The sequence below is a fragment of the Lampetra planeri genome, chromosome 8 (assembly GCF_965212315.1).
Source record: "Lampetra planeri chromosome 8, kcLamPlan1.2.h2, whole genome shotgun sequence".
In the NCBI taxonomy this organism is placed as follows: domain Eukaryota; kingdom Metazoa; phylum Chordata; class Hyperoartia; order Petromyzontiformes; family Petromyzontidae; genus Lampetra; species Lampetra planeri.
The window spans coordinates 2,047,686-2,070,424 of record NC_136114.1 but is presented as its reverse complement, the minus strand read 5'-3'; the positions used below and the strand labels follow the sequence as shown (position 1 = coordinate 2,070,424).

Here is a 22,739-nt window from a genome sequence, read left to right as displayed (position 1 = left end):
ACTGCGACATTGCCCGCGATGTGTCAACTCGTAAACTCGAAGCTATTTTTATGTTACCAGGTAAGGCCCACTGAGCAATGTAGCTCTTTTTCAGAAGCGACCTGGCCACAAATGATCGCAAATGATATCCACATGATGAACACCTGTGTTCACCTGGTACTGCATGGGGACAGCTGCCACCGGGGGGTCCTGTGGCTAGGCTACAGCCGGTCAATGGAACAGTTGAGATGAGATGTAAGGCGCTTTGAGTTGCTGACGCATTTATTTGCCATGCAGTTAATAGCACTTGACCTTACGGCATGCATATATGAATGACACATATGTCCCAAACATGTCTTGAGGGATGGCATCCAAAGCCGGCAGTGCGGTGTCATGAGAGACATTAACATACTCAATAGGCTCGTTTAAAAATGAATGTTGCTTTATTGAATAATGCACGTTTTGAATATAAGCATTCACAATTCTTTGTTTCCACCAAATACCCCTTTTAAACAATGCTAGGTGTTAATTTCTGAGTACATTACACGTTTCTGGAATTGTACCGTTCTTGGTAAATAATCTTAGCAACTGTCGTCCAGAAATAGCCCCAACCCCCTAGAAGCTCCCCAAGTAAAACACTTCGACTATTTCAGCTTATTAAAAAAATAATTTGAATTATTTTTAAGAGTTTAAACGCTGTGCCATAAGGAATATATATTTTTAATGATCAAATTACCAGTTAAACTGACATATAACAGTAACAATACAATTATACTTACTATAATGTTCATTCATAAAAGCTCTCCTTAAATAAATACAATTAATACTTTTTTTTTAATGCCATTTCTCATTGAAGGAATTTGCAGCATTAGCTGCTGCGGAATGCATGCCAAAGCGATGCTCCAGTGCATATGGGATGACGCTGGTTGGGCCACCACCGCTTCCTCTTTCAGTCAGCCTAGGAATATCAACACCGTGTGGTATCCTCTAATTCAGCTCCCGCACCTACCGATTATCTCCCGCACCTACCGATTATCTCCCGCACCTCCGATAAGCACGGTTGGCAACGTACGGTGCAAAAGAAGCTCAACACACGTACATTCAAATTCAACACCACGGTTCCAGATCTCGGTCAACCATCAACTCCGGCACACCCCACGAACACGGATGCCGATTGCCGACAAGGCCCGCGGTGGCGGGAGCCTCCGGCTTAGCTGCTGATCTTGGTGAGCATCTTGTTGAAGGCTTGCTTAACGTGGGTGGTGGAGCTGCGACGACGCGCCTTGCCCTGCGCCGCGCGCTGCCGGAGCTTCTCGCGGCAGACGTCGTAGAAGGCGTCGCTGATGCAGCCGTCGCCGTTGCACGCCGAGCACTCGAAGAAGGCGCAGCCGAGCTCCACTGCCAGGCGCTCGCCATCCTCCACGCTCACCTGGGCTCCCGGCAGCAGACGCACGGCCACGTTAACGGTGCTGCTGCTGCAGCCAACGACCTCGAATAATGTTCAAGTCATCGTCATAAGTGTCATTATCGTCATCATCGTCACCATCATCACCATTCATCACCATTCATCATCACAATCATAGCTTCAACATCATCATCGTGAGCTGTGGTCCATCCAACGGCTGGATGAAGGCCTCTCGCCTGTTCATCATCTGGCCTTGCTGCACCTCCGATTTACACGGTTGGCTACGTACGATGCAAACGAAGTTCAACGTATTCTTAAGTTTTTTCGGTAAAGTCACGTAGGTAAAACATCAAAATCAAAATTAATGAAAATAAACTAAAATAAAACAAAAAATCACGACGTTTTGGAGGCAACACAAGTCTCCGTCATCAGGTGGGACCGTCACAGCCGAATTAGCTGCATCAAGTGAGGCAATGATTCAAGATGTAATCCCTTATAAGCAAGTTGAAGGGGGGAGGAGAGGGGGGGGGGGAGCTCATCAGAATGTGGTAGCCAATGAATGGAACGTATCGGGAGGGAGGGGGGCGGGGCTAAAAGACAGCACGGAGTGCTAAGTACAACGCATCGGGGGGGGGGGGCGGGGCCAAAAAAATGGACGACGGCTTGGAAGCGGTTGCTGCTGCACACGCCAACACAATGGACAGAGAGGGGGAGGGGAGGTCTGATACACATGATAGACAAAAGAACGAAAATGCCCATGTTTATACCAATGCTGGCTGAACAATGAAGAGTACTGTTAAAAAATAACTGGGGATGTTAACACTCGGTAAAGTAAAGTAAAATAGTGCCTGTCAGATAAGATGGTCCAAAAAAGTGTAATTAAGTCTTTTTTGCGTGGTTGATAACATCTTTCCAATGATTACTAAGTTTGTACCCATCATCACGGTTGAAATTATGCCTGTGTTTGTATATTTGTATGGCTTCGTGTACAAACCTTTGATGGTAGCCGGGAGGTTTGCAGAGAACCTTTACTTTACTTTACCGAGTGTTAACATCCCCAGTTATTTTTTAACAATACTCTCTTCATTGTTCAGCCAGCATTGGTATAAACATGGGCATTTTCGTTCTTTTGTCTATCATGTGTATCAGACCTCCCCTCCCCCTCTCTGTCCATTGTGTTGGCGTGTGCAGCAGCAACCGCTTCCAAGCCGTCGTCCATTTTTTGGCCCCGCCCCCCCCCCCTCCCGATGCGTTGTACTTAGCACTCCGTGCTGTCTTTTAGCCCCGCCCCCCTCCCTCCCGATACGTTCCATTCATTGGCTACCACATTCTGATGAGCCCCCCCCCCTCTCCTCCCCCCTTCAACTTGCTTATAAGGGATTACATCTTGAATCATTGCCTCACTTGATGCAGCTAATTCGGCTGTGACGGTCCCACCTGATGACGGAGACTTGTGTTGCCTCCGAAACGTCGTGATTTTTGTTTTATTTTAGTTTATTTTCATTAATTTTGATGTTTTACCTACGTGACTTTACCGAAAAAACCTAAGAATATGATTCCTTGCAGTCACGAAAGCTTCAAATATAGAATGAAGTTCAACGTACGTACGTGTCCCTGAGTGGACATTGCGTTTCATTCGTATTTTCCAGATGCGTGCGTGTGTGTGAGAAAGCACAGCCTTGCATATGCCATTGAGGCCTCAATTATCCAATAAGGAGTGTTATAAGTGGCTTTGTTGTCAGTGTGCTGTTGGGGCATGTTTGCAACAAGTTTAGGACGAGTTCACGTTTTTATCAAGTTAGGGGGAATGCGAGCATAGTTTGATTATCAAGTAGTGTACTGTAATTATAATCGTAACGATGTGTGCCAAAACCCAACCAATTATCGCATGTAGGCCCCCAGGGTCAGGAATCTGAGTCGAATCTCGCGAGCAACACTGTGGGATGTGATTCGTGGATGTGCTGTGGGTAAACGGCTCCATGCTATAGGATGGAAGTAGAGATTCCACTGCTGGCTTTGGGCTGCAACACCCAGTACTATCTTCATAAATGGGACTGTTATTTTGTTACTTTAAATAGCCTAATTTAAACCTTGAAAATTTATTTTAATAGGTTATAATTTATAATCCAGCATGCCCAACTATAATCTTGGCTGGTAAAAAAAAGTCCATTTGTCAGGCCTTTCCCTTGAAATCAAATTGCAATAAATTCACTTCCGCAGACTCCTTGGTTATGGGAGGAAATTCACCGTAGCATATGCGGTGTGGTAGGAGATAACAAGTGCCAGGCTACACGATTGGATTGGATCAGATGATGGTACCAACCATGCGCGGAATGGAATGTGATCACATCAAGATTATCTCATGAGACCATACATCTGCTCATTGACCGATCAAGCGATGCCTATTTAACCAATTAGCCGATAGTAAAAAAAACTATCGATTTAAAAGTATGCATTTGTGTAAAAATGTACTTTTCACTGCTTAAAAAAATAACCGTGGTAATAATGAATGATTTCTCAAGAACGTTAAAAATAATGGGCCCAAATCAAACAACTATTTTGTCTGCCACCTTAAAAGTGCCCCTCTATTGGAACTGAAAATCAGCTGCCTTAGGCTGCCTTTAAAATGAATATGAAGACATTCATTTATTAAGGTTTATAGCCAATCCCCTTTGCCATGATTTGTTTGACCCTGTCTGAAATCTAATAAAATTGCTTTCATGGGTATTTATTGACCTGTTACTTTGCACGTATTAGATTTATAAATATACATTACATGGTATTTCAAGCACAATTTTACGTTAAATTCAAAATTTTATATTGAGTGAATAGCTTTCTCATGTAAAGCGCATCACTGCTTCAAAACATATACATCTTCAAACGTGGCTATGGAGGTTGAAAATTTAGACCTGCGTTAAGAAGTGTGCATTTTATATATATATATAAAGATGATACAATTAAATTCCGCACATCCTCCTGAGTCATCTTTGCTGAAGATCAGCCATTTCGTTTCGAGCTGCTCTGTGAGAGCCCAGATTTAAATACCCACACAGGTTGAGAGAACGCCTGGCCTGGCACGTACCCTCCACTAAACATTAAAGCTCATCCCTCCACTTCCACAGCACCTCCCACTAGCACGGTTGGCTACGTACAGTGCAAAAGAAGTTCAACGCACATACATAGCTAATGTAGTCCATCGTTCAGCACTTTCAATGTACTGTATAGGCTACGACGTTGCATGTTTCATCTATGATAATCAATTTGTTATGTTTTACGGTGTTGAGCATAACTCTGGGTGTCCTTAATCATTTAGATGTGTTTGCCATTATTCCTGATTTACTATGTTTATGATACAATATGAATATCCGTGATTTTATATAATAATTCTACATATTCTATATTATTACACACGATAGCATACATACACACGTGGCTTTGGAGAAGCGACTGCATGTCGGCATAAATACAATCAAATTTCAACACAAAGGGGCGCAAAATAGTGTCGAATTGTAAAATTCCACAGACCTACCAATACTTACACAATCACCCTTGACTCAGACCGGCCCACCCACACACTCACAAATTGTTCGCTGTTAGTGGTATTCAAGCCACGTATCAAGGACTTGCACACAAACCACCGTCATATTCACAACCTTCACGTTGGTCTGCTGCTCTGGAACCTTTGCAAATTGTCACACAACTGTGATCACTCATTGTTGCGCTCAGTTTTTACTGAAAATAATGCTTATAATCCAACATTTGGATTTCAGCACTTCAATGTATTAGATGTATAAGATTAAAACTATTCCCATCAATGTACCCTCAGTATACTGGGATTAAACGTAGATAAAGGATTACGCTTTGCCATCTGGCAATAGCGGATGGGTGTTTTTGTCTGTAAACATCAAGCTGCACATATCCCCATACAAATAACATGCTTCGTACTCCATGGTTTAGCAAGCATTCAGAAATACATTAGGAATGCTGTATACTAAATGTGTATTATAAAACATTAATGAGTGATCTATGGCTTATTGGTTTACAATATTTCACGAGTCTATCCTTAAAGCGGTAGCTTTCAGACTAAAAGCTTGGATATATTGCATTGCAGTGCCACTTTGCCTACGAGGAATGCTGTTCGCACCACAGTCTCAATAAAAAAATGTTTGGGTTAGATCGCGTAAATATATAAATGTATCGTTAAAACCCGACATCACCCGACACAGCCAATCAGTTTGGGTTGTCATGTAAACAGAACATGCCAATTTGTCACTAGTACAGCACACTGGTGTGTTGGAGAGCCAAGCCACAACTTTTACAATCTGAGTACGACGTTTCGCCTGAAATTACAAGTAGCTTCATCAGGCGACAGCCAGGTTGGTTGAGAAGTCCACGTGTTTCGTTCCTTATATAGAGGCGTGCAGAGCTTGGGCAATTATTGGCACCGGCTCACTGCCTGGCTGCCTTTCAGCTTGTCTGTGGTTCCTGAGCGATTGTGAGATGCAATTTGCATGAACAACACTTAAAAAAAAAACAACACTAAACCAACAGAATGTCTGCAGTTTTCTTGAAATTTCCAGACGACTGTGATGTTGGTGTTTATGATTACAGTACTATATATTTACTAGTGTAATTGCCTGTCATTTGACGGGTTCATAAAAATTAAGTTTAATGAAAAAAATATAGATTAAATTTTATTTATTTTATAAAAAAAAATGTCTCTATATATGACATTTGGTGTAAATTGACGATCATCTCCCACAAGTTATCTTTCAGATGCATTTTATTGACTCGGCACTTTGATGTTGGTTGGATTTTTGCATCTTGACAAAGCAACATAATAAAGTTGTCCATGGGGAAAAAACATGTTCGTTCAGATAAAGTCCAACATACTCAAACGTTTTCCCTTGTGACCTATTTACAGTTATATCAAACGCAGGAATGATTAGAAACTGTCTTCCGTTAAAACTAAATAGTAAATTCACATCAGACGTTACCAGGTGGCATTCCAGATGGTGTTAGCAGCGTGCTGCAGAAATTCTACTGGATAATTTGTCATCCGGATCCACATAGCCTAACCCACAATTACACACAGCAGTCAGTGTCAAGTGTGAGGCACAGATCACCAAAACTACATGAAAATATGACACAACTGAGTCTCATAGTCTGTTTATGGGGCACCATCCAAATTATTTTCTGAAAGAAAGTGATAAAACATTTGTCAAAAATAGCAGGCACATGGGTATGTATTATTAACAATGTTATATTGTATATAAGAATAGGTTTGACTATTTCTGGCAACAAAACAGGTGTTAAAAATGTTAAAACACCAAACAAAAACCGTTTGTAAGTAATCATGTCTGCATTAACCACATATACTTGTGGTGAACATGTAAACAAAAAACATGCTCTGGTAGTATATGCATTGTCTTTGAAACTGATTGGTCCACATCAGAGACAGCTTTGTTTACAGCCTCAAACAGTGTTAGACCAGAGGACGCCAAAAGGCGAACAGCACAAAGACAATGCCACCGTCAGGACATTGAGAGCGCGGGGTGAGCAGCTACATCATGGGACCTCCCTTACCAGTGTAATGACACGATGACACCTGCTGGCTGGAATAGGAAGCACGGGTATGGGCACCGTTAAAGACAACATTCAGTCTGAAAGGGAGAGGTATCTGGGGCAAAGGTAATGGGCGGGGTCGGCCGAGACGCTCCAGGAACCTGCAAGAAGGTTCCAGGATAGGGCGTCGTCAGAGGCGGAGCCCAGCCACGCCTGGTAGAATATAAACAGGGCCGGAACGGGGCTCAGGGTTCGTGTGTGGAGTGTTGGGCCCGGACTGCGTCGCTGCTCGCCGTCATCGCTCTCCGTTGTCCGGCCACGTGGAAGATCCCCTGCGGGTTTCCGCCACCCTCCTCGGCACGCTGCCAGCCAGCGGCGTCGCCGAGTGTCGACAGTGGAACCACGCCGAGTGATTGGCCGTGTGTGTGTAGCCAGTAGAGATGCTAACATCCAAATGTTGTACTCAGAGTCAGAGTGAGAAGATAAGGTTGGCCTGTGTGGTGCCCGTAAGTGAATAAAAGAAGAAGTACCCTCTACACGACGTGTTGCTGAAGTTGCTCATTACACCAGTTTCACAATATAAGAATATTCTTAGGTTTTTTCGGTAAAGTCACGTAGGTAAAACATTTACCGAAAAAACCTAAGAATATGAATCCTTGCAGTCACAAAAGCTTCAAATCTAGAATATAAGAATAGTTTTACCCTTTCTGGCAATAAAACAGATGTTTGAGACAGATGTCTTAAAAGCCTGAAAGGATAAAACCTATTCTTATATTGTGATACTGGGAAGGGAGGTTTCATGATGTAATAGTGTATGTAACAGAAACATGATACATCTGTTTACATTATTAAACATGCATTTATTCACAGTGCGTGGGGAACTCACCTGTCGTGCATGATCCAAGTCGATCTTGTTTCCCAGGAGCACTGTGTGCACAACTTGTGGCTTCTTGATTTCATCAATCTGAGCCTTAATCTGGGCAATCTCGTCGAAGCTGCATCTGTCCGTGGTGTCGTAGACCAGCAGGAATGTGTCCCCCCAGCGCACGTAGCCTTCCCTCTGGCCAGAATCATCCTGTGTCTTCAACAGAATCGGCAAACAGCGTCACACGCAGTCAGTGCAAGGTGATGATGCAACCAGTGACAAGGCCACAAATGAGCGACCGATCCAGGATGGAGCAGTCATCATTTAAAAGTGAACCTACTGGTCACGGTAAAGTCACAAGTCTATTTCTTCTTCTTATGGTTGATATTGATGTCGAGCAACACCTGGAATTTACATTGATGTGGTTGATGAGCCAGTGCATTGCGCCAGGAGTAGCGAAGTGTATCACTGTGATGACACCTCCTTTGAATTTTTGACTACAGTCACACACCAGCGGCGTTTTAATGTTCCATACATTTTCCATCAAGTCATGTCATCCGTTACAGCAACAAAGCTCCCATTGCAAAAATGCGTGTTGAATCTCATTTGGAAGCATTTGCTCTGTATTTTATTGAAATGAAAAATGACCCGGTACAAAAATATATGCAAGAGTTTATGCAATATAATTTCCATCGATATACATTTTCCCTCGTAAAAAAATATTTTATTCATTCACTCGTGATTTGTGATCCACAACATTAGTTTGACCAGGATACCACGGCTAATGTGGTCATAAATCATCAAGTACGGCAATCTTGCCAATATGTGGCCCACTTGGTTATATTCAGAACAAACAGAGAAGGAAGCCACGTTCTCACATATTTGGCTTGCTTTTCACAACGCACAGCAGGCTCAGTACTCGCCACACATTGACATTTCACATGATTTATTTTAAGGAAAGCCTTAGATTTTTATTCCTGAAAACCAAGTGTACGTTCTCTTGTGTCCATGTGTGCTGTGCTTGCTTTTACTGAAGGGAAGACTAAAAAAACGTGGATGCAGTGGGGTTTGTTCCAAGCGTTAACCCTATTTATATATCACCGTGTCACTCATATTTTCTTGTATGCTACCTCAAAACGATATGCTGCTTGTTGCATGCTGAATCATGCAGCGATGCTTGTTACGCGATAGAGCTGAACCATGCCGACAGAGATGACTGCGGAGGTAAACATAAATGAATCACATTTAAATCAACATAAAGTGCGTCACAGTGGCATGCCCCTTATGGGGAGCGGCGGTGCAGGGTTTTGTGTGCTAAGCTACAAACCCGGCAACCCGAGTTCGATTCCCGCTCACTGTCACCAACACCTGAGCTTCCCCCTAGGTCGACTCAGCCTAAAATGAGTACATGGTGCAATATGTGCATTTCATAAGAGGTTTTTTGGGGGGTTAGATCACGTAAATTTATGAATGCGTCATTTAAACCCGCCACCAACCCGACACAGCCAACTAGTAAGGGTTGTCACGTAAACAGAACATGTAAATTCGTCACTAGTACAGCACACCGGTGTGTTGGAGAGCCAAGCCACAACATTTACAATCTGAATATGACGTTTCGCCAATACAGTAAAACCTTGGATTGCGAGTAACTTGGTCTGCGAGTGTTTTGCAAGACGAGCAAAATTTTCAATAAATATTAATTTTATAAACGAGCCAGGTCTTGCAATACGAGTAGTACATATATGCTTTGTCTGCCGAGCGTCACGTGATCACAACTGATATACGAGTGCTTTTATATACGAGTGATTTGGATTACAAATACGTTTCCGGAACGAATTATGCTCGCAATTCAAGGTTTTACTGTAATTACAACTAGCTTCATCAGGCGACAGCCAGATTTGTGGAGAAGTCTAACTGTTCCGTTCCTTATATAGAGGCGTAGATGTGGTGACCATGCTTCTGCGCTCTTGCGAAAAGTGGGGGGGGGGGGGGGGCGGGGGGGAATTACTGATTCAACGTACATTATGCATGTGCATTATGCGATCCCTTTTATCTTGTCCTTCCTGTCTATTATGTGGATTAAAATAGCCGTACCAACGGTAATCACTATTGAAGTATGCTGCCCTTTGTAGGAATGCATTTAAACAATGTATTATTTGATGATTCGCTTCCACGCAGCACTAAGGCGGTAGCTATGGTTAAAATTATTTTTGTTTCTTTCAATTTCGATAGATTATCTAATTAGTCTTGGCCAGTAGTAGCTAGTTTTTCAGAGAACTTCAAAATTACAAAATTCAATTGAGTGTCCTTGTTGGCACGCATGTTCTGCTACTGCTGACAGTTGTATTTGGAATAATTTAATATTTATCTGATGTTCTTTTAGTCTCATGCTGATCATTCATCCTGTTTGCCCAACATAGCATTTACCACATGTGCAGTTAATCCTGTACACACCTTCTGTTGATAGCTTCGGTAATATATATTTTGTAACAGATATTAATTTCTGTATTTTGTGTACTGTGCCAAATCTGATTCGGATGTTTTGTTTGTCCAAACATCTGGCTAGTTTATCAGTTACTCCCGCAATGTACGTTATTTTGATTGATTTAATTACTTGGGGAGTTTCAATGCTCTTGTTATTTGATTTGGTTTTGGCATTCAATGCCCTGTTTGATTTGTGCATCATTGTAACCATTCATTGGCAGTACTTCTTTAACATTAGGAATTTTACTTATCAGACTGTCACCATCTGACACTTTCTTAGCTCGATGAATGATCGTCTTGATAAGAGCATATTTCTGTGCGGGGTGATGGTGCGACTCTGCATTCAGATAGGTGTCAGTATGCGTTTTCTTTCAGTAAACACTGTGTGTTATTTTACCATTTTGACCCCGTCCGAGCAGAATATCCAGAAATGGTAGAGTTCTGTCAGCTTCCACTTCCATGGTGAACTGGATGGATGGGTTTTGCGAGTTGAGATTATTTAGAAATGCGTTCAGTGTATCTTTGCCGTGTGGCCAGACCATCAATGTGTCATCCACATATCTAAACCAAGCAGATGGTTTTAGTGTGCTTGAAGCTATTGCTTACGTTTCAAAATCTTCCATGTACAAATTATCTATCACAGCAGACAAAGGAGAGCCCATTGCTGCTCCTTCCTTTTGTTTATAGAGGTCACCTTGCCACGAGAAGTAGGTGTTCTTTAGACAGTGTTCAGCTAGTCTTGGGATATCTTTGGCTAAACCTTTGTTCGTTACCAGAGTGTCGAGTAATTTAATTGACTCATTGACCAGAACCCTCGTGAACAGCGAAGTCACATCAAAACTTACGAGGATATCGTTAGGTCTTCTTGGTTCTTTCGGTAAAGTCACGTAGAAGGGAAGTAATAAAATAATAAAAATAAAACATAATAAAATAATTCTCAAGACGTTTCAGCCACAATGCAAGCATCCGTCTTCAGGTGGAGAACAGGTCTGTCAAGTAGACAGAGTCTGAATGGCACGCTCCAGGCTTGGAGCGACTATTTATGCTGGGATGGAGGGGCGAAGAGCGTCTTGACAAAATAATTTGCATATCAAGAGGAATTTAGCAGATTTATGGGAAATGCAGATATGCGATTAGTACTACTTGTGAAATGCGTAGGAGGTTTGGCGAGGGGTTTAAAGTCATTATGCCCATGCATTATGCAGGATTGGCAGTATCAAAGCGAGGGAGTAAGGTTAGAATTAATAAAGGGAAGGAATGTTAATAATATGGCGCCACAGCAACTAATATGTTTTTAGACTATACATTGTAATATAACACTATGTATTATTCTACCCACCCAACTGTATACCACACTGCTGTATATTCACTATACAATTACGATACTATATATTACCTTATACATTGTATTAAACATTACACTTTAATACTATTTATTATTATATAATATGCTATACACTATACCATAAACCGTGGCGTGAAAGGTACTAAGAGGAAGCAACGAAATATGCCAATGGGAGAGTTGTGATAGGAAGCTTGCAGCGGAGCAAAGAATCCATTCCCTGCGGAGTGCATATCAAGAGGAATTTAGCATATTTATGGGAAATGCAGATATGCGATTAGTACTTCTTGTGAGATACGTAGGAGGCTTGGCGAGGGGTTTAAAGTCATTATGACCATGCATTATGCAGGATTAGCAGTATCAAAGGGAGGGAGTAAGGTTAGAATTAATAAAGGGAAAGAATGTTAATAATATGGCGCCGCAGGAACTAATATGTTTTTAGACTATACATTGTAATATAACACTATGTATTATTCTACCCACCCAACTGTATACCACACTGCTGTATATTCACTATACAATTACGATACTATATATTACCTTATTCATTGTATTAAACATTACACTTTACTACTATTTATTATGATACAATATGATATACACTATACCATTGACCGTCGCGTGAAAGGTACTAAGAGGAAGCAACGAAATATGTCAATGGGAGAGTGGTGATAGGAAGCTTGCAGCGGAGCAAAGAATCCATTCCCTGCGGAGAATACAAGATATATAGTCAATGTCAGTGAGTGGAACGCGGTCTGAACGTCACCGTAAACGTGGACACAAGCAGTTAAGATCCGAAATGGTTTATTACGTCCTTCCAATGATTGCTAAGCCAGAATCCATCTTCTCGGTTGAAATTGTCCCTGTGTTTGTATATGTGGATCGCCTCATGAACGAATCTCTCATGGTAGCCAGATAGCTTGCAGAGAACCTCTGTCTTGGAGAAGTCAATATCATGTGAACCCACTGAATTGTAACAGTGATCTGCCACGGCTGAGGTGTTTGTCCTACCGTGTTTCAAGTCTGCTTTATGTTCACGGATGCGGTCCGAGACATGTCGTTTGGTTTCTCCAATGTAACTGCTACCACAGAGGCAACTTAGTTTGTAGACGCAAGGGTATTGTATGTCTGGAACCACATATTTTACAGACGGGACCAGATCACGGATTTTATGTACTGTGTTGAATCGGACCTGGATCTTGTGTTTAATCAGGATTTTGGAGATCTTTTTTGTGACCCCAGCAATGTAGGGTAAGGTGATGGTCTTAAGAGGCTCCTCAACAGGATCATTCTTAATGGTTGGAGTGATTGCTTTGCGGATTGTGTAGTCGGAGTAACCATTAGCCTTAAGAGCTTGGCGTATGTGTTTGAGTTCACTGGCAATGTGTTCCTGGTCGGAAATGCATTGGGCTCTATGAGTGCAACAATGTCCACATCGGATTGGGAACATGTAGACAAAATGACTGCCTCTTCAGCTGCCGCTATGTCGACCAAATGTAAGGACAACTTGATTTCCAAATTCAACAAGGTATAGTCAATAAGCATATTAGTTGCTGCGGCGCCATATTATTAACATTCCTTCCCTTTATTAATTCTAACCTTACTCCCTCCCTTTGATACTGCTAATCCTGCATAATGCATGGGCATAATGACTTTAAACCCCTCGCCAAACCTCCTACGCATTTCACAAGTAGTACTCATCGCATATCTGTATTTCCCATAAATATGCTAAATTCCTCTTGATATGCAAATTATTTTGTCAAGACGCTCTTCGCCCCTCCATCCCAGTATAAATAGTCGCTCCAAGCCTGGAGCGTGCCATTCAGACTCTGTCTACTTGACAGACCTATTCTCCACCTGAAGACGGCTGCTTGCGTTGTGGCCGAATCGTCGTGAGAATTATTTTATTATTTATTATTTTTATTATTTTATTACTTCCCTTCTACGTGACTTTACCGAAAGAACCAAGTAGATGAATCCCTGCAGTCACGAAAGCTTTAAATCGAAAGATATCGTTATGGTTAAGCTTAATATATTTCATTATATTTACGAGATGTTCAGAGCTTATGATGAATGAAGAGGTCCTACCGATGTAGAGCTGTATTTGTTTCGTTATATATTGTGCTAATTTGTACGTGGGAGAGCCTATTGCACTAACTATTGGTCGTAATGGGACATCAGGTTGTGAATTTGTGGTAGCCCATAAAGTCTTGGTGGTTTTGATGCCCTTGGTTTGATCAGGTATTGCTCTTCTTTGGGAATTGTTGATTTACGTTCCAATGTGCTGGTTGGGTCTCGTTTAATTTAAAGATAGGTACATTTCACCACTCGGTAGACAAAGGCGGCCGGGCGTGGTGCTGGCCACCCACCCCCCTCGTGAACTCTGCCATCCTTCATTGGTGCTCCCTAACAGCACTTGCCCCAAAAATCTATTAATGCTGCACAGGGGATCCATGTCTTTGTTTGTCCCTGAGAGATGTATCTTCAGCCTGTCAGACTGAAGAAGACCTGTATGGGTTCAACCGTAGCTGATTTCAGATCTGTGATATTAAGGTTCATACGGATATTGTCCCCTCAGACAAGTACAGAAAGTTTACATTTCCTTTCCATTCAAATTGAAAAAGAAAAAAATATTCATGGAAAAATGTAGATGTCGTGCACATCATATTGGTCCATTCACTCTTTTGTTGTGTATTTTGGGCCACAGAAACAATAGCATATCCAGCTCAGCAGCGATATTCACAACCAACATTGTCTTTCAGGTGTAAAAGGGAACACAAGTCACATCAACGTGAAGGCAATTGAATAGTTAAAAGTATAAATCAGGTTTAAGTAAAAAAAAAACTGGTCATTTTATGCACACAATGCCAGCTCTCCATCATCCTAAGCAATACGTTATACAATTGAAGTCTGAATTTGCAATGTTTTGCAGTTAAACTGCTTTTAACTCAAACGAGTGTTTCACCTATTTAATACCTACATCATATATTTCTCGAGGTTATTTTTAATCATTAGATATTTATAAAAGCATATAAATTCCAAAATATATATATACATAGCAAGTAAAAGTTGTGTTAAATATTTCCCATGGCATGCGGGCATCACTTGCATTCAATTGGCATTTACTACGTGACTTTTTGGACAAGTCGTGATGACTATATTTTCACGAATGATTGAATATGGACTTTTATCGCTAAACGATTCGTGACATGTACCTTCAAAATGAAGATTGCGATGCTGATGAAAAGACACAATGGGTATCTGTGCGTCTGCTCATTCTCAGAGACTCAGTGAAAGACTTTTTAACAGTTCGTGCTGCCGCTCTGCAGTGTTTAACATGTTCCATTTATCAGTGACAGTGGTGTCACTGACAAATAAGACGTTTAACACTGTCATATTGCGTTTTTTAATGCAGCGATCGAAACGGGTATGTTCCATATAGTGAAATGGCATAATACTTGTAATTGCAAGTCATATCAGGTTTTGCAGTAGCAGATATTATTTTTTCTCTCTCTCATATTCATTGCAGATGACTGCATATTAGTCTCTGGAGAAAAATGTTCTGTAATGCAATTTAAAAGCACATGACGTTCTCTTGGGAAACAACAAAAGCCTCCTTGTGCACTCCACACTGTGGCTAGAGTGGCTGTAAGAAACATGATTTTTACTTTTCTAAATACAGTGAACTCCGTGATTACAATGGCAATACTCTGGCCTTTTATTAAATTAGTAATTATGGATGTCAAAAAGGCACCTCTCTTTGAGACACTAATCAACCCAGGTTTGTGGGAATTCCAATGTCACGTGAGAGATCCGTTGGGGCATTTTCAGCATCCGCGCTTTGTATTTTGTATGAAGTTGCTCGGTTTGACACTGAATCTAGTGATGGAAACGCGTGTCTGTTGCCTGTCATGGGCACGGATGTGCCTCGTGCAGCCAAACCACACCGGCCAACAGCACGGGCCTCCTGCTGAAATTAGGATGCATGGGCTGTTATCCTCAAATCCACTTCACCCACCTGCCCAGCCGTGTCCAGGATCTCCATGGTCACTGGTTCCTCGTCAATCATTGCTTGGTGTCGGTAGGTGGACTCTGTAAAAGGTAGCAATAAAAATATCACTCATTTATAAACCACCTCTTCACTGTGAAATTACATTACCAATGTATGTATGTTGAACTTCTTTCGCACCGTATGTAGCCAACTTTTCTAATTGGAGGTGTGGGGGAAGGACAACAAACTAAACACAAAAAGCAATGGTGAATGGTGATGCAAGGCCTTGAGAATAAATGTAATAATATGTAATCCCACAATGCCTTGTGAGCATTATTACACCTTTTGTATTTGGCTCTTCAATATCTGCACCTGCTGCAACTGTTTGCATGTGTGGTACCACCATTTTACAAGCGGTGGTGGGGGGGGGGACTCACAGGATCCATAGGGGGCTGGGAGACAAGAGAGGATGGGAGAGTGGGGTTAGGGGGCATGGCTGAGGTGACTACCATGATGTTTACTATGAGCGTAGTGAACATCGTAATTCAAAGAAACTATGTTGCATTTATATATATAGGAAGACAAAGATCCCTCGTATAGCAACCAGCTATGGCTACAGGGTTTGGTGGTACATGTTGTTTATGTCGTTTATTGCGAAATTTTGGTCACAGTTCCTATGATCACTGTTACATTGCTTTTATGGCTTTATTTTGGTGATTTCGAAAAGTTTTTTGGTTTGGCCATGTTTGTTTGTTGTAGTACGGAGTTAGACTGATGGCCTTAATCTAAGTTGTCTTGTTGTTGTTGTTGTTTGACTTGCATTCCACCGGAATTTTTGCACACAGCATTGGTGTACGGTGCTTTTTCTGGAAGATTTTGCTGTTTTTCCTGGATTTTTCTGTTTGCGCATAGTCACTTTAAGATGTTTTCTTGTTCATGTTTTTGTTATTTGTTTGTTGTGGTTGCACCCGATTCAAGCGCTGAATGGCTCACAGGACTATACCAAATAAATGAAACTGAAATTGAAACGTAGCGAACCATGCTAATCGTAGGTGTTATTATTATAATTTTCATGTTTTTTATTATGCTCAGAAATTTGCTGTTTATAAATTTGCTATTCATGAACATCCCTGGAATGTATCCCTTGCGTATGAGGGAATACTGTTCGGCCAGTTTCTGGTTTACAGATGTTTACTTTTCTCAACACGAAACATGATGAGATAATGATAACACGTATTTTTTTACTTTAGAAATTGTCAATGTTCTTCTAATTTTCTGTCCGCAAGGGGTTTTAAGTGGCAAGCCTTCAAGTACACCATTCACTGTCCCAAGTCTACCACGGGGAGTGTAAGCGACAGCCCTTCCCAACTCCCTCCTTTCGCACCACCCACATTGCACCACTTGTAATTAAACCACACGTTGTACCATAAAATCCACTTAATTTGACACGACGCACTTATCCTCCGCCCCTTCACCGAGCATTCATGATGCCACCATGAGCCTGCCGCACATTAACCACGATGCAAGACCGTTGACGGTCTTCCCACACCCACAGCTTTATCTTCTTGCTTTTTGCCCATGATGGAGATTAGGCAGATTGTTTAAAATCCTGCCCAACTGAGACTTCGCGCGGCCACACACCAGGCAGCTTGGTAGCTGCTGGCGTCTCGTTACGCACGATTGACTGGGACGGTGGAATCTTGTAAGACCGGTAGTGTTCAGTTTCACAATATTATCCACGAGACGATTTTTGGGTCAGATCGCGTAAATATAAATGTCGTTAAAATGGTAAATGTTGTGGGTTTACTCTCCAACACACCGGTGTTCGTGTTTTGTTTACGTGACAACCCTTACTATTGGCTGTGTCGTGGGGTGGTGGGGTTAACAACACATTTATATTCACGCGATTTAACCAAAAACCTCTATTATGGACATAAGTGGTCAATTTGCTGCCATTATTTTAGATCACTTGAGGTTTTATGATAAATATAAAACTTCCCAAATATAACCTACACGTCTACTTTGGAGCGTTTTGTTTCCTGTGTTATGCCAGAATTGGGAATGGATGCTGGCATCATTTGGATATGGGATTATACCCTGACTTGATGATCCCCAGTTCTGACTTCTAACGAATGCAAAGTTGTTTATAAGTAGACAAAAGAGTTGAAACATGACATGTCACTGGGCAACCAATTGTATAATGATGATGATGATGATGCCTCAGTGTGCTTCAGCTGCTGTGGAAGCAACCTGCAATACCCCCTCCAGCGAACAAAGAGACGTAGCCGCACGACGAGCTGTAGGGCTATACAATGTTGCATTATGCAAAACCATTCATTGCTCTTTCCATATTATATGAAATCTCTGCTGTATTTTTTACACATGATCTTCTCTTTTCCAATTTTCCAAAAGAGGATGGAGTTAGATTTCTGGTTCCATTTCCCCATGAAGATCTATAATTATTGATTCGTTGCACATTCATTCCATTAGACCACCACTCCAAAATATAAATGACATATTATGAGGAGCAATGGTAATGACCGTGCTTTGACGAGGTGTGGTTTTTATGGTTACTAGCCCTGTGGCACAATATGAATTGGTCATTGTAAACATATTATCAGGCACTCTTTTTAGATGGTATATAAGGATACACATATTATAAAGGCCCACATTAATATACATTATGATGCATGATTGGCCTATACATGATTCCGAAGTCACTAAGATACCCGTTTAGTGTTTCAATGTTGAGATCATAAAATGTAGCTTCAATATCTATTCTAACATGCATGAAACACAAAGCAGTTGTTGGAAAGTAATGTCATTATTAACTCTTCAATTATTAGTCTTGATTAACACAGGAGCACGAGGAACCATGGCTTGGTTGTGGAGTACAACTCTTCTCCCTCCAGCAGAGCCGGCTTCCGAGTGGGCATGGAAACGAGGCATTCGTGTTTAATTAGTTGCCGTCAACGGGTGAGGAACCCATCATGATAACCTAGTCTTTTTTGCAGCATTTAATATCCGTTGAACCTGCCTCCAAGTCGCCATTTTCTTGACCAGCTGAACAGGCTTTATGCCAGAGCTTATCCAATGCATGCATTCACTTAATTATAGCTATCATGCACCCCACACACACACACTGTCTCTCCCCCTCACATTCCTCCACCCCTGTCATCTGAATAGACACGTTACTCTGGACTAATATAAAAAAGCCATGCAATAAAATGATACATTAATTAAAAAATAACACAAATTACTTACCCAGAGTAGGATCATATTCCCAGATAAATCTCTTCGTTAGAAACCGCACCACCAACGCTGTAAAGAAAATACAAATGTCATGAAACCTACTGAGGAGAGGTGAGCATAGGATACTCGCACGGCAACGTTGCGCAATGAATACCACGGACGAGGTGGGGATACGAGGACTCGGTGGGGTAAAATGCCTGCCTGTCCGGGTGCTCGTGTGTCGTCTGTTCAGCTGCCACAGATGTGTTGCCACAAAATGGGCCCATTGAATTTGGTGGGATTATTCATGGGTGAGCCACAATGCAGCCAGTTTGAGCGTGGGTTACAGCGTGGGGATCGAGCTTTGGATCAAGCTTGTAGGGGTTGGAGCATGGGATCGATCATGGGGTTGAGCGTGGAATCGAACTGGCTATTATTTTCTTTCAATTCCTGGTCCATAACTCTCCAACTATGAGCAACCACATGCCCAGGGTAACATTATTTTTACATGACGCACCTACTTTATATTATCCGAATGCATCCCTCCATATTTCATGGACTCATTATATTGCGTCACAGCGCCAATCTGCACCTCAACTTGATTAGGGCTGATGTAATTTATCTTAGCACCTGGACAAAAATAGCCTTTTACCCCGTGTCGACGTCTCACACCATCCTAACTTACATGACATGTGCAATGGAGTCTAGCACGAAGTATAATTGAAGCACACATCATGCTGGACTCCTTTACACATGCATTGTTAACTAGCAATTGCAATGGTAATGCATCAAAAAGTGGTCATGGCCCGAGTTTTTCAACAAAATTCGGCTTTCGAGGATATGGGATTTATTTGGCGTTCAAGATTCATATATTTTTTTTATCTTGACATGATATTTTGAATGTCAACGCAAATTCCGATTACGTTTGCACCTCTCCTGCTACGTTTTCTTTTTTGTTTAATATAAAAATGTTACTGCTTATCAAAAATTATTAAATAGCATTGTCAGAGAATAATCTTGAAAACGAACAGTAAACAATGTTTTAAATAAATAAAGAAAATTATAATATGTATGTTAAATGACGCGACATTGGTCACTTGAGCAATGTAAGAAAGCATTATTTGGTATAATGGGAAAACACCAGATGACAGGAATATTGATCCATTCTCTGTGATTGATTGATGGATTGTTGTTGGGCTGGGCTAACATCCGTGGTTGTTGAATAGAGGCGAGCAATATCAGCGTTCACCCTGTACAATTCACACTCATGACGACGTCGAACTGATGTAAAAAATCGGTCTCATGTTATGGGTGATAAGAACTCAGTAATGTTTGGCGCCATGACAGAAGACACCGCATACACGTGGAGCAATGGAATATTAGCAGGGTACACACAGGATGAGGGAACATGAAATTGATATTAGCATTCAGTGGTTGTGATCTCGCAGTAAATAGAGAATGGCTGCCGGTGATGATAATTGTATGCCAAGCTGTTAGCTAACAAGAGGCTTGAATCGACACAATAAAATGCTGTCTAAGCTAACGATCTTACAACATCTCATTCCGCAAATTGTTCAGAAACATTAACATTCGTGTCGCATATGTTTCAGGATAATAATAATAAACGCCAGACAATTGGGATGAACGCAGGTTTCGTCCGTACATAATTCGATAATACAGTATATAATGCCCCAACACGAGTGTGGAGCGCGGAGTGGTGTAGGGCTATTAGCGGCGTGCGTATTGATTCGGCGCGGATCGGCCTCAGGGGGTGAACAACGGCTGATCATGGGGCAGTCGTTGCTAATCTCTGCCCCGGGGCGAGAGAGGCACTGAGCGGCCACTTTGAAGGTTGCGTGCCCTGACATCCTGGCGCGGATTGTCCGGGTAATCTTACTTATCGCGTTACTTGTCGTCCCCACAATGACGCTTACGTGGTTATTTACCGACGTTATTCTACAATTTTGCATGAAACTAGGAGGACCCATAGCAGTTCACTGGCATTGATTCAAGCACGCCTGACTCCGGCTGATGAAATGTAGAAACTGGTCCAGAGTTTTGCTTTGAACCAAGGGTTGAAACAAGCCTGACTGCCGATGAGGCATTGAATGTCAAAACCGATTCAGAGTTTTGCTGATGTTGAACCAATGGTTCAAACAAGCCTGTCTCTGCTGACGAGGCACTGAATGTCGAAACCAGTTCAGAGTTTTGCTGATGTTAAACAAATGGTTCAAACAAGCCTGCCCCTGCTGATGAGACATTGAATGTCAAAACCGGTTACCAGCGTTTGCTTTGCGTTAAACCAGCTGCTAACCAGATACTCCCAGAAGGCGGCGTGGCTGACGGGATGTGTACACAAGAAATGCCATGTATTATTTTATGTGGCGATGTCAATTATAGAAAGGAGGATATCTCCTCCGTTGATTTGTGTTCTTCTCCTGGCTGTGAGTCGCAATCGCACGGACCACAGCGTGACCGGCGGATTCGGCTGGAAACTGTTAGGCAAGTGAAATCAAATTCCCCATCCACTATGATTCGCCCCCCCCTACCTCCTAAAGCATTGCCGCTCTATTCAAGCCTACACAGGGGTAGCAGTTGAGTTGCTGTGTTCGCTACTCATTCCTCTAGCACGCGTAAGCTGCTGCCCCCTCACTCCGTGACGCCGATGCACGGACACGCTCAGCCGCGGCGTTGCTTCTAGCGTCGTAGGCTCAAAGACTCAACCGTGAAGCGACAATCCCCCCCTCCTCCTCTTCTGTGTAACGCGAAGGTCCGACTCGTGTTCGCGGCACTACGATGTTGATGACGACGACGATCTCCGTGCGGTTTGTGTCTCGCCTTCGCGCGCCGTGTGAATCCCGCATCGCTGTGCGGAGAGCTGAACAACACGAACCGGGCGCTCCCTCTCCTCTCTCCCCTCTCTCTGTCTGTCTTATGCACAAAGCCCCGCACCGCAGGAAGTAGTTAGCAGCAGCGAGAGGATACACGCGCGACATCATCATCACCAGCACCATCATCATCATCAGGAATGACAATTCACGTACCGGACTTTCCGACGCCAGCTCTCCCCATCACAGCCAGCTTCACGTCACAATTCTTAGCCATGCTCGCCGTAAGACAGAGGCGGCAGACACCCGAGATGTTTTCGAAGGCTCTCCCTTCCCCCCTCTCTCTCGCTGCCTCCACTGTCTACTAGGTAGCAGTAAACTCTTGACTCCGTCGAGCAGCAGGCGGACGCATGCTGTTACTGCCGCTGCTGCTACTGGTGCCGGACGAGACGAGGAGTTCAGCCCCCCCCCACCCCCTCTGTCTCTCTCGCTCCGTCGCTCTCCGTCTCTTCGGGAGCTCTCGCATCAGGCGGCGGCGGCGGTGTGGCCCCTGCACGCGGCCGCGTGGGCCGCCGCGGGCCGCCCACGCAGCCGCGGTGCTCTCGGCGTGCGCCCCCCGCGGCTGCTGGAATCCGCCGCGGTGCTGGTGGTGCTGGGGAGCGGTGGCGCAGTGGTTGGCGCTACGCTGCGCCAAATTGAATACCCGACCACCCGGGGTTCGATTCCCGTTCACGGTCAACACCGGTGATGATTATCCGAAGCGGTCCTGGGCCTCACCTTAGGTCGACTCAGCCTCGAATGAGTATCTTGTGTGCGGTGTGTAAACCGCTGGGGAAACAAAGGCTGCCGGGCGTGGTGTTGGCCAACCACCCCGTCGTGTGCCTTCATAGGTACTCGCTAACAGTACTTGCCCCGACAGTATGTTAAGGCTACACGGGGGATCTTTGTCTTTGGTTGGTGACTGTCGCTCCAAGCTTCCCCCCAGCAGATCGCTGACTGCGGAACGTACTGCGCTCTAAATCGGAGGAACCGGCCTTGCGAACAAAGTA

General features: G+C 43.0%; 1 protein-coding gene across 2 annotated transcripts; it reads right to left on the bottom strand.

The window, feature by feature from the left end:
• Positions 1-403: 403 nt before the first annotated feature.
• Positions 404-22,277, bottom strand: RERG (RAS like estrogen regulated growth inhibitor). 2 transcript variants are annotated; one of them, XM_078596712.1, is made up of 5 exons: positions 21,907-22,277; positions 18,896-18,952; positions 15,659-15,732; positions 7,836-8,030; positions 404-1,408 (listed from the first exon to the last, which is right to left on the bottom strand). In XM_078596712.1, exons 1-5 carry the CDS (start codon positions 21,965-21,967, stop codon positions 1,190-1,192), a joined length of 606 nt encoding a protein of 201 aa, XP_078452838.1. In that variant the 5' UTR covers positions 21,968-22,277; the 3' UTR covers positions 404-1,189. The 2 variants fall into 2 exon arrangements, with proteins under 2 accessions (XP_078452838.1, XP_078452839.1); XM_078596713.1 differs by having other exon boundaries at positions 7,836-8,024; positions 21,907-22,271.
• Positions 22,278-22,739: the final 462 nt, after the last annotated feature.